Source organism: Triturus cristatus, chromosome 2_1 (genome assembly GCF_964204655.1).
Source record: "Triturus cristatus chromosome 2_1, aTriCri1.1, whole genome shotgun sequence".
Taxonomy (NCBI): domain Eukaryota; kingdom Metazoa; phylum Chordata; class Amphibia; order Caudata; family Salamandridae; genus Triturus; species Triturus cristatus.
The window spans coordinates 463,539,803-463,554,635 of NC_140581.1; the positions used below are offsets into that span (position 1 = coordinate 463,539,803).

At 49.7% G+C, this 14,833-nt stretch overlaps 1 protein-coding gene across 4 annotated transcripts in view; it reads right to left on the reverse strand.

Moving 5' to 3' along the window:
- Positions 1-14,833, reverse strand: part of IQGAP2 (IQ motif containing GTPase activating protein 2) — a 1,048,054-nt gene that overhangs the window by 419,140 nt on the left and 614,081 nt on the right. For all 4 annotated transcript variants that reach the window (XM_085632282.1, XM_085632281.1, XM_085632284.1 and 1 more), the window contains exons 7-8: positions 5,432-5,545; positions 4,075-4,253 (exon numbers count right to left, since the gene is read on the reverse strand). In XM_085632282.1, coding sequence (XP_085488408.1) covers positions 4,075-4,253; positions 5,432-5,545 — 293 coding nt within the window. The remainder of the gene's footprint in view (positions 1-4,074; positions 4,254-5,431; positions 5,546-14,833) is intronic.

The window sequence follows — 14,833 nt, forward strand, 5'->3', positions numbered from 1 at the left end:
CAGAGGTAACTATTTGAACTTGTGTGCATGGGTGATGAATACCCCAGTCCCAAGACCTTTGAATGAGAAAGCCGAAGCCATAGAATAATCTAAAGGAGTTCCATCAAAGATCTGAACAGTCTTTGCCCTGTCCTTGAAGAAACAAAAAAAGGGGAATCCATCTCCAGGGGCTACAGACGAATATTCACTAGAATGCACTGGGCTAGAAGGATGATCCGAAAGCTGAAGCCAGGAAATTAGGAGTAGTAGCCAGAAATCAGAAGGGAATCGGAACCAGGTACGGGGAAATGAACACAACACCAGGACAGCAATGGACTGTGCAGTGCAAAGAACCACCAGGCACTCCAAGATCTGTTGCTGCTATCACACTGAACACCCCACGGTGCTCCAACACCAGATGCTTTAGAAAGCAGAGTATATTGTGCTGACATATCCGCTCCCAGAGCGCCACGATTGGAACCAGGTACCTAATATTATAGGGATACTGCCTTACCTCCACTCTACTCATGGCTATGATATTTGACAACTGGAGCAACTTTCAGGTGTTCATATACACCTCATCAACCAAGACCATGTATATATAAAATGCATGAGGGGAGCTGGACTCGACTGACCACTGCCCAAGGGTTAGACAACCAAATAGCAGCAGAGTTTGGCTCCTTAAACAAGTCAGGACACAAGAAAAACAACATGGTTGGAATAAGATCAATGATTAGATATTTGTCTGCAGCCCAATCAATGCTTTAGGAGCACTCGTTAATCAATCACTGGAAAGACTACAACATCACTTCCGAGTATTGGCCGGACAAAGCATAGAGAAAAGAGCTGTAGAATTCTCAGAAAGAGGTACACGTGATTAAATATTTTGCCACCCACAAAGCTACTCACATCCATTTAGGATTCTCTTGAAGAGATCCTCTAAAGATTTTGCAAAGTGAGATCGGTGCAGGAGGGCATGGGAGCAATGATCATGGCTTCCAGCCCTGCCCTGAATGCATGTCTATCCTAATGGTACAAGCACAAAGAAGCAAGAAGTGCCCACCTCAAGCAAGGGAGGGGGTAAATGGATGTGACTGTAGGGCTGGCACTATGCTACTTTTAAACATTAGAGAGCCAACAACTTCACACCGAAAAATTAATCTCTCGTTAAGTGGGCTAGTGTTTAAAAACTCTCACCTGCTCAATGTCTCCACACCTCCAAACACCTTAAAGACACAAATGAATCTGCCTAGCAAACAAGACCAATTTCACAGGATGGGTATGCATTATTTTAATGGTACAGAAGGAGTAAAGATACTGGTCAGATAAATCACTAGGATAGAAATCCATGTAAAAGTCAGAGGCCACCTAAAGAAAGAATGCAGCCCATCAGGGTAGTGGAATCAGATAGTAGCAACTCAGTCCTGTCACTTTTGAACTTGAGCCCAGGAATGCATCATGAATTCTGCTATATCCAGCACAGAGGAGGGATGTAGCTGGATCCGGGATCAGCACAGAGGAGGGATGTAGCTGGATCCAGGATCAGCACAGAGGGGGATGTAGCTGGATCCAGGATCAGCACAGAGGGGGATGTTCTGAACATAGAATACATCGACACAGGTGAAGTGAGGTGAGAATAATGAGAATATTCTCACATACCCCTCGTTTTGTCTTTCATGATTAGGAATGGGACAGCTGCAATGTGTTACAGAATTTTGTAGTGAGCAATTCGAACCTTCATTCAGGGATGGACATACATTCACTCATCGGTTTTGGGAGTAATTCTGATTAAATTTGAACACGTGGTGTTGAGTTGCTATGGACAGATAAACAAAAACAGGGCACATGGCGGCATTGGAATCGGTATGACTCCCTTCTCTAGTGCACGGGTGATAGTGTTTCTATGGTGAACTAACCATTCTCTAAATGTTTTGACTTTGGGACTGGCGTTTAAACATAAGGTTACAACGTCCAATATGGTATTGGTTTTTAAGTGTTTAATTTTATTCTAGTATTTTAATAAAATGGAATGTCACAATTATGTTTTTACATGTAATTTTGCAGCCTTGAGGAAGCCCAGGAGGGCAAAATGCGCGTCGGCTGCCATTTTTGTAAGAAATAAAAAGTGATTACGGAACAGTTCTTCAGCCGCGGATCATTTATTGTGGACTGTGTGTTCAGACAGCATACATGGATTTTGACCTATAAACTTGGACGCTTATGTAGACAGTGCATAACGCACTAAGGAGTAAAGTAACCATATCTTTGTGTGCTCTGGTATTTTTTGTATACAAAAGAGGGATGTAGCTGGATCCGGCATCAGCACAAAGGAGGGATGTAGCTGGATCCGGGATCAGCACAAAGGAGGGATGTAGCTGGATCCGGGATCAGCACAAAGGAGGAATGTAGCTGGATCCGGGATCAGCACAAAGGAGGAATGTAGCTGGATCCGGGATCAGCACAAAGGAGGGATGTAGCTGGATCCGGGATCAGCACAGAGGAGGTATGTAGGTGGATCAGGGATCAGCACAGAGGAGGGATATAGCTGGATCCACGATCATCACAGGGGAGGGATGTAGCTGCCTCCACAGTCAGTGTTAGAGCCAGCTCGTGCTCTCACATATTTCCTTCTGCTCTAGCACAGTAAAGCTTAATTACCAGCCCATCAATTTTGGGCAGGAAAGTTATCAAACAATCAACAATATCAAAATAACCCAGTATAGATAATTGTGTCCTCACACACTATCCGCTTGAAGTCATCTTAAACTTGCTCAACCACTTGCCCATAGAAGTGGCATCAGAGTCACACAATAGGCAAAGATCTATTCAGGCTTTGCATCCACCTGAAGCCGACAAAAGAACAGAAGAGCAAAATGAATGCTGATGTCACTAAGCACATGTATGCATTCACATATTGATCCACCCAGATCCATAAAATGATCTAGATGTCTACTCCGAACATAATAAATCAACAAACAATACATTAATGTATCACAACCTTGTTGGCTACTGTTTAATATGACTCTCCTATAAACAGTACAAAATACAAGCAAGCGCAATTTCAACAGACCACCCATCAATGAGAATGCCATAAACGTGAATGGTGCAATGGTCAGGAAAGTGCTACAGAATGATATAAATGGTGGGAAGGTGCTTTATATATACAGTGAACATAAAGTCCTATTATGAGACTAAGAATGCACTTACACAGTGCACAGGGCTGCTGCGCACCTCACTTGTTGCGACCCTACAGGTTACAAGTTGCTGTTGTCTGAGTTTCATTCACTGATACCTTTTTTACCAGGCTGACATGATTGGCTGCTTTGAGATTCAAAGACATCTTGAGTTCTTTCTGGACACGAGACCTTGTGTCAGAGTATTTGAACAACAGTAATGCTGATCCTGCTACATGGAATATCTGTCTCCTAGATCCACCTATATGCCTCCTCTGAGCTGATCATAGACCATCTACATCCCTCCTCTATGTTGATCCCAGATCCAGCTACATCCCTCCTCTGTGAGGATCCCGGATCGAGCTACATCCCTTCCCTGTGCTGATCCCGGATCCATCTACAACTATCCTCTGTGCTGATCCCGGATCCAGCTACATTCCTTCCCTGTGCTGGTCCCAGATCCATCTTCATCCCTTCCCTGCGCTGATCCCGGATCCATCTACAACCCTCCTCTGTGATGATCCCGGATCCAGCTACAACCTTTCCCTGTGCTGATCCCGGATCCATCTACAACCTTCCTCTGTGCTGATCCCGGATCCATCTACAACCATCCTCTGTGATGATCCCAGATCCAGCTACATCCTTTCCCTGTGCTGATCCCCGAATCCATCTACAACCCTCCACTGTGCTGATCTCGGATACAGCTACATCCCTCCTCCTAGATGATCCTGCTCAACTCAACTAAGAGCTTCTGCGGCTGCCAGCAACGTTACAAAGCATGCGCTTCCTTAAGGAGCAGAGTCACATTGCTCATGCACTTCTGTAAATATGTCTTGCTAGCAGTGAACTGTGACGCTGCAACTACATTTTGTGCAAACTTGTCTGTCATTCCATTGGTACAGCCTGCCTTCGAATGAAATACCTTCAGCCTTGCGCTCTCCTCCTTTCGTTTTTTCGCCTCCGACAGCTCGCTGTGGTAGTCCTTGGCGCGCTCTTCTTCCACGTTCAGAAGCACAGCATTGGGATTCCTCAGAGCTGCCATTGTCTGTTCTGCTACTCCTTTCTCAATGGCCTCATTAATAGCAATTACTGCAGCATGCACTAAAGAGAAAACAACAAGAGCTTACTCATTCAAACAACATGAAAAGACTGAATCGAGAGGCTTTCAATGACATCACCTCAGAGGACATTACTGAAGTGCTTCGCTTTATGCAGAAGGCATGTTTGCTCCAACAGGAAAGGTCAGGAGCAAATAATCTACATTCCTCATGAATGCATGTTCTACTGAATAGGAACAGCTACGTAAAAGGCATTGTGGAAACTGCATTTTAGGGCACAGCTATCAACTTTTCCAGCAGTTTGTCCATTCCATTGCTACGATAACATCACAAAAGTACTAAGGTGAATAGTGATCTTAACAGATATGAGCTTTTATTAATGGCCTATTTATTTGGTAGGCATTTCAGAGCTCTAGGTTGCCATCCGGACTTCGACTTAAAGTTGTGCTACTCTGGACGAGTAAAGTCACTCACATTGTTCTATGTACACTACCTAATGTTTGAGACGATTTTGCTACTAAAAGCAATAATCTGTGGAAATCGTTCTGAGACTCAATGCAGTGAAATCTGGGTTATATCACTGTTATAAAATACAATAATCAAAATTTCGATAATCACTTAATCCTTTCCAAATCTGACATTGGAAGGGCACTCTGATATAGAATATCTTTTAGGTAACATTAAGCCAGGTGTACGATTTTGTATTCTGCCATGACGTGTTTCCGATCCAGTTGTGGGCAATTCATCTTTAGAGGGTTTTTTCCCAAATCAATGTTACAGTCCAGAGCAGGCATCTCTTTTGCTAGAAAATCTTCTCAAATTATATTTCAGACATGTCTATTTTGGGGATACAGCAACCTAGTGCTGCAAAGTATTAAACTGTATACTCAACATAGCAAACCAGTTGGGCTGTAAGCCACTTATTATTTTAGGTATGTATGCATTTAACTAACTGAGCACTGCCCTTTACTGTGGGAAGTGAAACTAGGGTTTCTGAATGAATGGCATTTAGTGGTTGTTCAAACACTGCAAGCTGGCCACCCAGCTGAAACGTCTTTTTGTAGGGATAGCCACTGCCAAACGTGCTGCTGCGCCACACAAGTTCCATCTTTAGTTTAAAGTGCTAGTTACAGTGCAGAAAAAGCGCGTGTTTGCAACAGACTCACTTTAAGTATATTTCGTTACAATCAAATGAAGAGCAATACTTCAAGGCAGACTCACATGCAGCTTCATCCACCGACAGCTCATTGGCCAAGATGCCACCAATCTTACTAAAGGACGGCATCTGGATCCCATACTTTTCCAACTCTTTCCGCATGTTGCTGATCTCCTCCTCTAAGAAAAACAGAAATAAATATTTCAAAGGTTTAAGCTGCAGTCTGAGGCACTTTTACACACAACCACAGATAGCGAAAGAAATGCGGTTATCTGAAAAATGAAAAGAAAGTGAAATCGTAAATAAAGTTTAGTACAGCATAACTTAGCTTTTCAGCAATGGCTACATAAAGAAAACGCATGGGAGTGAAAGAAACTATGCGGCACATGCCGGACAATTCAGAGCAGGTAAAAGTTGTCGATACACAGAGTCTCAGCCACAACAAGCATTAAGCGAGCTGATCTTGGTGTAGTAGGTAGCACTGAGGCGCTGGCCCTGAAATGGATTGTTGCGTTGCATGTGTGTCTTACGTGAGCCAAGAGATTACGCGTGCTGTGCTCAGAAATCAAATTTTTAGGGTCTGCCTAACTTTTCATTTTGGAGATGGGTTCCTATATTTCCATGCAGAGCTGCGCAGTCATGGCTCTTCCTTTTTTTTTGTTGAGTATGATTTTTTAAATTTTTGCATATTGTTCTTTTTTGCAATTGTAGATCAATAGCGCATCTTTCAACATCTGCCATTAACCCATAGAACTATTATGCAAATAAAATACTTTATTACTTGAAGGGAAGAACCAAATCATGAAACAAAAACTGCCAATTAGATCACCGCTTTTCTAGTGCATTTTCCGATTACACATAAATAAAACAAGCATTGGCATAGCCAATAGGTCTCGCTTTTGGGACCTTCTAAGTATTTAGTTATGCAGCATAATATCCATGGTGCAACCACATAAACTGTTGCGTGGCTAAACACTTATAAGGTCCCAAAGGCGAGACCTATTGGCTATGCCAATGCTTGGTGTGGTGGTGGTGTGTGTGGTGGTGTGTGGTGGTGTGTGTGGTGTGGTTGTGTGTGGTGTGGTTGTGTGTGTGTGTGTGTGTGTGTGGTTGTGTGTGTGTGTGTGGTTGTGTGTGTGTGTGTGTGTGGTTGTGTGTGTGGTTGTGTGTGGTTGTGGCTGTGTGTGTGGTTGTGGCTGTGTGTGTGGTTGTGGCTGTGTGTGTGGTTGTGTGTGTGTGGTGTGTGGTTGTGTGTGGTTGTGTGTGGTTGTGGTTGTGTATGGTTGTGTGTGTGTGGTTGTGTGTGTGTGGTTGTGTGTATGTGTGTGGTTGTGTGTGTGGTTGTGTGGGGTGTGTGTGTGTGGTTGTGTGGGGTGTGTGTGGTTGTGTGGGGTTGTGTGTGGGGTTGTGTGTGTGGTTGTGTGTGTGGTTGTGTGGGGTTGTGTGGGGTTGTGTGGGGTTGTGTGGGGTTGTGTGGGGTTGTGTGGGGTTGTGTGTGTGTGGTTGTGTGTGGTTGTAGTTCTGTGTGTGGTTGTGGTTGTGTGGTTGTGGTTGTGTGGTTGTGTGTGTGTGTGTGTGTGGTTTGTGTGTGTGTGTGGTTGTGTGTATGTGTGTGGTTGTGGGTGTGTGGTTGTGTGTGGTTGTGGTTGTGTGTGGGGGGTTGTGTGTGTGGTTGTGTGTGTGGGGGGTTGTGTGTGTGGTTGGGGTTGTGACAGTAATACTAAAAGCATATTAAAATAAAGGAACACAAAACTTCAAGTGTGTGGAAAGAGAAAGCACATTGTAAGTCAAACAGGCACAGCAAAGCATTAACACAACAACATGTTCTTTGATGTTTGATGTTCTTTGAACGAGAACATCAAAAGGCCGCCATGAAAGTGATCGCGGGCGCTTAATGAGCATGATGAGGTTTGCCATATGGTGCCTCTGCTCCCAAGCACGCACCTGCGCACATGCACTGTAGCTCTAGGCCGGCCATGGTAGCATTTTTTGAGCCCTCAATAAAAGTCTCGCCAGTGCAGCGCATGCGCTGGGTCAGGCGAGACCTAAAAAGGGTAGAGGATACAAAATACAGCTATAAGAAATATACAATGGAAGAAGAAAGGCGGTAGGTGTTGAAGCAGTCAAACAGCACACGTTTACTACAAGGTTTCTCTGCAATAAGATTTTGAACCACAAATGGCAATCGAGGTCATGGAGAGGGCAACAATTCACTGAGGCTTCCAACCCTCACCAGAGCATTTCTTGGACACTGTGGCAAATTCGCCTCTAGTCATTTTTTTGGGACCCAGTTTTTACTGGCTTTATGACTCTGTTCACTTCCCCACTGCTAAGTAGTAGTAAAGTACTTGTGTGTACCTTCTAAAACATGTGCTCTATGATGGAACTCCCTATTATATCATATGTGGGCTGACGTGTATATTTACACCACCCACACATCTGGCAAAAACACATAGCTGCCAAGGTTTCAGATTGCTATGAGTGAAAATTTCATCATATCAGTGAAATTTTGAGTTACATTCAACGACTATGAGTGACACTTTCTCGGGAGCAAAATCAAGCAATGAAGATAAGGGAAACATATAAATATCAGAAATGACATCCATTTGAGCAAAAAAGAAACTCTAAGAGGATCTTAAAACTGCTGTAATCACCAGAAATGAAAGGGTATTGTGGGACCCCGGAGATCCAGCTACTGCTTACTGAGGAGGCCAGTCACAGTGTAACTGTGTACAGTACAGGAGGCTCGGGGTTTGCAAGTCACAGTGTACAAAGGAGGCCCAGAGATTAGTGCTGGCTTGGGGTTTATATAGGAGAGCAGTGTGCACAGAGAAGGAACGGAGGTTACATTTAAAAAGGTTATACAGGATGTCAATAGACTAAGTATTGAAGGTTAAGGCGTTTACATAGGGCTCATGGCTGTTGCGTGTGTGGGTGAGTGATATGCACGTGGATGGTGCATGGATGAAACACAGTGTGGGAGTGCAGGACACACGCAGCATAAAGAAACACACTCCTTCACTGGATGCAGTACTTGGCCGATTGACCCGGATCTCCCGGTGCAAAGACCCTTTTATTATTCATCTCCTTCCGGGTCGGGCAACTACCATTGTTTCAGGAAACACGGGGGTGTGGTGTGTGACCCCCTCCTGTGTGACGACACACTGGGGTGGTCCACACAACATAACAATGGCCTTCCTATGGGTTCTGTAGAAAATACCGGGGAGGCCTGGGCCTGCTTGGTGAACAAAAGAGGTCCACGGACTCCCCCAGCCAGTGCAAGTGCACACAGAATGGATAGGGGTTACAGAGTGACACTGTAAGGTGTACACTGGAGACCCAGGCAGTCCAGAGGGTGAACAATAGACAGGCGTCTATTGTTCACCCTATGGACTGCCTTCTGCGATTTGGCCTTCCCTGCCTGCGCTCCTCTCCCTCCCAGGAATTCTCCTTACCAGCATGGTCTAGGGTAGCTTGAAGCCTTGCTCCTCTGCGCCCATCCTACACCTCCTGCCATGTCCCACGGCCCCACTCACTTAGGAAAGGCTGATCGCACTGACCTTACTTCGAACTCTGATAGTGTATTCCTGTGCACATTCCCAGAGAGGGCCTTTCTGGGGATTGTAGTTCTTCCAGTTTCATTTTCCAAAGGAATCTAGGAAAGCTTGGACTTACTGTCCCAGCAAGCAACAAGGTAAACCGAGAAAATATTCACACCCAAAGCATGTAGATAAAAAGAAGGCACGAATGACAAGCCGGTCATAATCTATTGCGCGTTATCTTTTGTAATAAACTGCACTCAGTGCTCATTCATGCGCAGCACTATAATTAATATGCGGAGAGGTCGACTGTGCTGCTGTCTACTGCAGCAGTAGGGACTAGCAAAGGAGGTTTTGTCTACTCTCTTCCATCATTAATCATGTGCCACCCGAATGCGTCCATAACTCATCCTAACCTGGACGTGTGTGGGGGGGGGGGGGAGAGGGGAATTGGAGCAGGGTGAAGGTCTCGTCTGTTGTGAAGCACCTGCAGTAGAGTGAGACAGCGAGCATGTGGGTGCCCGGACCGTGATTTAAAAGCAATTTAAATTTTAAAATGTGTATGATGCATGTTGGGCTATTAATTATGTGGAAAATGTGTGGCATTAGCAGAAGATTTATCAGTAAGTGCGCTTAGGCCAACTGCAGTGCAGTCAAATGTACATCTACCGTTCAATTTTCAGCCAGCCTAAGACGGGTATTGTGGTGTCTGAATTGAAGTGTGTGGCTGCGCGTGCAGGTGTCATGCGTGCATGGAAGGAGGAAAGCAAGGAAAGCTGAAGCACATTTGAAATACCCGCAACTTTAACTGAATATTTTTAATTTATGCCTCTGACTCCAGGGGGACGCACATACTTGCTTACCTGCTTGAAGATGAATATGGAGCGCGGCCACCGGCAGCCAGCCAGAGCTGCATTTCCGGACGGGGCCGGCCGCGGTATTTACCGCAGCGCAGCGAGCTCATCACAGCAGCCTGACCTGGCCTTTACAACACTGGTCACTCCCCTCGGCAAACTTGCACGGTGTCCGGCTTAGCAGCAGCCAGCAGGCGTCACTGCTGCACAGTGGGCTCCACATGCGCAGCAGTCCCGTAGGGTTGGGTCCGGTGTGTGGTGACCCAGGACAGGCCACGTGGATGGGGACAGGATCGACGCAAAGGATGGGCGGTGAGTCGTGTGATAGTTAAACCGGAAAGACCCCGAGCGGTCTTCCGATACTTTTATTTATACCCTCGAGGCGAGCCCGCCTCGAGGGGTGGGGGATGCGTGTATGTGTCGATACAGTGTCTCGTAGAGGCCGAGTGGCACTCTACATCCCTCCAACATTTTAGATAGTGCCCTTCATTTCAAAGTTCTCGCTCAAGGCGATGGGCACACATAGTCTCGGAGTCTTTGGCTGGGAGCTGGGTTATTGCGCAACCTGGAGCCCACTCCCCAGCTGGACACACCTCTCTCATCCCGGCCCCGGGGGTCAGGCCCTTCCCCTCGGGTTTGACTCTCCTGACGGTTAGTCGGGGTCTGACTGGAGGCTCCGGGTGGAGTGCCTCCCCATGGCCTCGGGGACGCCCTTTCCGGGGTGTCTGCTCGCTCAGGGAAGTCGATCATCTCCTCACTCGCTTCTTCACGTGATGGCTCTCCCGCCAGTTCCTCTCCGACTCTCTTGAAGTACGATGCGTTTCTGGTCACCCTCACATCGCCTCTTCCGGCTGTTATCATCGTTCCCTTTGCCGATAGCACCGTCCACACCTCTGGTTCAAAAGGTGTCCGGAACTTCCATCCTGGATGTCGATCCTTCACTATGACCTTGTCTCCGACCACTATGCAGTGTTCGCGGGCTCTCCGGTGTTCACTGGCTTTGTTGTTAGCTCTCTCTCTCCTCTCCTGCACTGCATCGTCATCCCGTGCCTTTGGGCTCCAGGACGGATCCGTCGGTATTCCATCCCGCGGGGCTTCTTTAAACAGGAGATGGGCTGGGGCACACTTCGTAGTGCAGTGCGGTGTATGCCGATACGCATCAAGGAACTTAGTCAGTGCCGCTTCCGCATCCTGCCCCTGCTCGACGGCGATGCGAAGAGCCCTGTTCAGCGTGCGCATCAGTCTCTCAACATCTCCATTCGCCTGCGGCCACAGAGGGGTGATGCGCCGGTGCCGGATCGCCCGTTGAGTCAAGTAGTCCCTGAACTCCTGGCCCTGGAAGGGTGGTCCATTGTCCGACCGAACCACCTCCGGGTTCCCCAACATGGCGAAAGTCCTCTCCAGAGCCATCCGGATGTGTTGGAACGACGTGGACTCCACCACTTCCACCACCGGGAACTTCGTATACGCGTCCACCATCACCAGCATCTGCCTCCCATCCGGGAAGCTGCCGAAGTCCATGCTCACATTGCTCCATGGGCGATGACACGGTTCCTCCGTGATGACCGGCGTAGCTGGTGGATCCGCTCCTGTGATCGTACAAGCCCTGCACCTCCGCACTAGCTCCTCGACCTTTGCATCCATGGCCGGGAACCAGACCTTGTTTCTTAGGCGGGCTTTGGTCTTCGCCATCCCCTGATGGCCCTCATGCGCCAAACGCAAACACCTCTCCTGAAGTGCGCAGGGAACAACCAGCAGATGGCCTCGTAATACTGTACCGCATTCACCAACACTCAGCTCGTGGCGGACTTGCCACATTTGCTGCTGGGCATGTTTCTCTTCCTCCGTGAGCACCTGATTCCCTTCTAGGAACCTTTTCCAGTTGTGGGACGCCAGGGCTTCTTTGACTTTGGTCAGGGTTCCGTCCTGGTCAGTCGCCCGGCCAACTTCCTCCAGGGTCATTGCATCCGGGCAGGCATCTCTGCCAATCATCTTCACGTAGGCGTCAGAGTATCGGACGTCTGCAGGGACACATGCCGGGGGCAGGTCTTCAGGGTGCCGGGACAGGTAGTCGGCCGGATTGTGCGCTCCTGGACGGAAGACCACTGTGAGTCGGTATTGCTGCAGTTGTACCGCCCAACGTTCAATCCGTGGCGGGGCTAACCGTGTGGTGCCTCCAAACAGCGGGACCAGCGGCTTGTGGTCCGTGACTACTGTAAAGTCCTGTCCGAATAAATACAGATGGAAATGCTGGCAGGCCCACTTGATCGCGAGAGCCTCTCTTTCAATCTGGGCGTACCGCGTCTCAGTGTCAGACAGTGCCCGACTGGCATACGCGACCGGCTTCCATGTGCCCGTTTCGTGCTCCTGGAGCAGCACCGCTCCGAGGCCCACCGGACTGGCATCCACGACAAGCACCGTCGGCTTCCCCGGGCGGAAGTACGCCATGACCGTCTTGTCTTGGAGGGCCGCCTTGATCTTCACAAACGCTGCATTGGCCTCTACGGTCCACCGCCAGGGCTGGTCACTTCTCGTGAGGACACGGAGGGGTTCTGACAACGCCGCCAGGTTTGGGATGAATCTCCCACAATAAGTCGCCATCCCGAGGAAGCTCCTCACCTCTGTGGGTGATTTGGGTATGCTAGCTGACCTCAGGGCGACCGCTTTCTTGGGGTCTACTTTTAGGCCGTCTCGTGTGAAAGTGTAGCCAAAGAAATCGATGGATTCCTGATAAAACACACACTTCTCTTTGTGCAGAGTGAGGCCATGGTCCCTGAGCCGTTGGAGTGTGGCTCTCAGCTGTGCATGGTGATCCTCTAGGGTGCATGAGAACACGAGGATGTCGTCACTCAGGTTGATTACTCCTGTTAAACCAGACAGGGTTTCCTTGATGGCATTCTGGAATACCTCTGCGGCTGACGATACCCCGAAGCTGAGGCGTTTGTACCTTCGCAGGCCCACGTGCGTCGCAAACGTCGTGATGTATCTGCTGCTCGGTTCCAGCTCCAACTGGTGGTAACCCGCGTTGAGGTCGAGTTTAGAGAACCACCTGGCCCCATTAAGATCTGCAACGACATCATCCATGGTCGGCGTGACATGGCGCTCTCTTTTGACCGCTACATTGGGTAGCCGCATGTCAACGCACAGCCTGATTGCCCCGGGCTGCTTGGGTTTCGGGGCGACCACCAACGGGGATACCCAGGGCGTGGGACCTGAGACCTTCTCGATGACGCCCAGCGCTTCACGTTTTGCCAGTTCAGCTTCGACTTGGGGCCTCAGGTTGTAGGGTACTCGGCGGTGTCGCAGTGCTACTGGCCTGACCGTGGGGTCTATGTGAAGTTTGAACTGTTTTCCCTTCAGTTTCCCCAGACCCTTGAACAATTCAGGAAACTCTCTTAGGATGTCCTCCGCGTGTGCTTCGTGCACTTCGTTCGTAAAGAACACGAGACCCAAGTCTTCGGCCGTGTGGCAGCTTAAAAGAGTGCCCCTTTTCCCTTCGGTCACGTGAAACCGGGCTAGGGTGGTGAGGGAGCCACTGGTGACTGGCGCTTCAAACGTGCCCCTCAGGGGAAGGGGGTCGACTCCTCCATACGCATAGATCCTCGCCTTGGTTGGGAGCAGCGGAGGTCTGTGTTCCAGGGCCTCGAATTGCTGGGAGTCCATGACATTCACTGTCGCTCCGGTGTCTATGAGCGCCTGAAGGGTGGTGTCCATTATTCTGACCGAGCACATGGGCGGCGGCCTCCGCCGGCTCCCGGACTGGCCCACAAACGATACGTAGTATACTTCGTCGTCCTCTTCTTCCAAGTCGAGGTTAGGCTGGTGCGGCACTTCCTTCTCTGCCCCCTCGGACTCCGCAATCGACAGTCGCCGGACCCTCTGCGTGACGCCCCTCGGCTTCCTCGGGGGAGGACGTGGCTGGCCACTGCGGCAGACCTTTGCATAGTGGTTCAATCTCCCGCAGCGGGAGCACTCGCGCCCTTTTGCTCCGCACGTGGCTGTGGGGAGGTGGTCCTCCCCGCAATTCCCGCAGGGCCCTCCAGGCGGCGGTCGTGTTCTCCCAGGCGCGGCCGTCGCCCTCCTCCGAATAACGTCCACGCGCTCCTCCTTGATCTGAGGGGTTCTGGTGGCGGTCTGCACCGGGACAGGCTTGTGTAGGGCCGCAGCCATCTCTTCCGCCCTGGCATCCGAAAGTTCGTGTGTATCAGTTTCCGGAGCAGTTTCGACTTGCATCCGAGTATGATCTGGCTCCGTATCTCTTCCCGGTGGTCGGCAAACTCGCAGGTGGCCGCCAGTTTCCGCAGGCGTGCGTGGAACATGTCGATGGACTCATCTTCCAATTGGAGTGACCGTCGAAATTTGAATTTCTCGAAGTCCAGATTTAGTTGTGGATCGAAGTGTCTGTTGAGGGCCGCCACCGCGCCGTCGTAGTCATCCGCATTGCCCGTGTTCGGCAGGGTCTCGAAGAGATCATAGATTTCGTCCCCCCCATAAAAAATCAGCAGGGAGCGTTTGACAGTTCCATCCGTCTCGCGGGTCCCCGTGAAGTAGTTGTTTAGTTGACCGACCCATGCCTTCCAACGGGGTGCAGCAGTGGCCGGGTCCGCCATCTCGCTGAACGGCGGGAGCGGGTTGGTCGTCGCATGATGGCGGGGTGGATCAACTGCCTGACGTCCCCCTCCAGCAGGTGCAGCTGACTGGGCTGGCGCGGCGCTCCCTCCGGCACCTGGCTGGTTGCTCATCGCGAGCTGCAGGCGCACCACTCCTTGCGTCCCCCCCACACGAAACAGCTGGCAGGTAGGTGAGCGGCAGAGGATGCGCCAGGCGTGGGGCAGGCGTACTCACTCAGACCTCGACGATGTCAGCAGCGTCCCCCGCGTCTCTTGATGGCAGCAGCGACGCTCGGTACCCGCAGGAATCACCAGGACCAGAAGCGGGTCTTGTAGCAGCCAATGCTTGATGAGGGACAGGTGAAGAGTCCTCTTGCAGCTGCCAGTGCTTGTTGCTGGCAGGACCTCCAGTACAAGTGTGTCCCTCTTCCGTGTCAACTACTTGCAGCTGCCAGTGCTTGTTG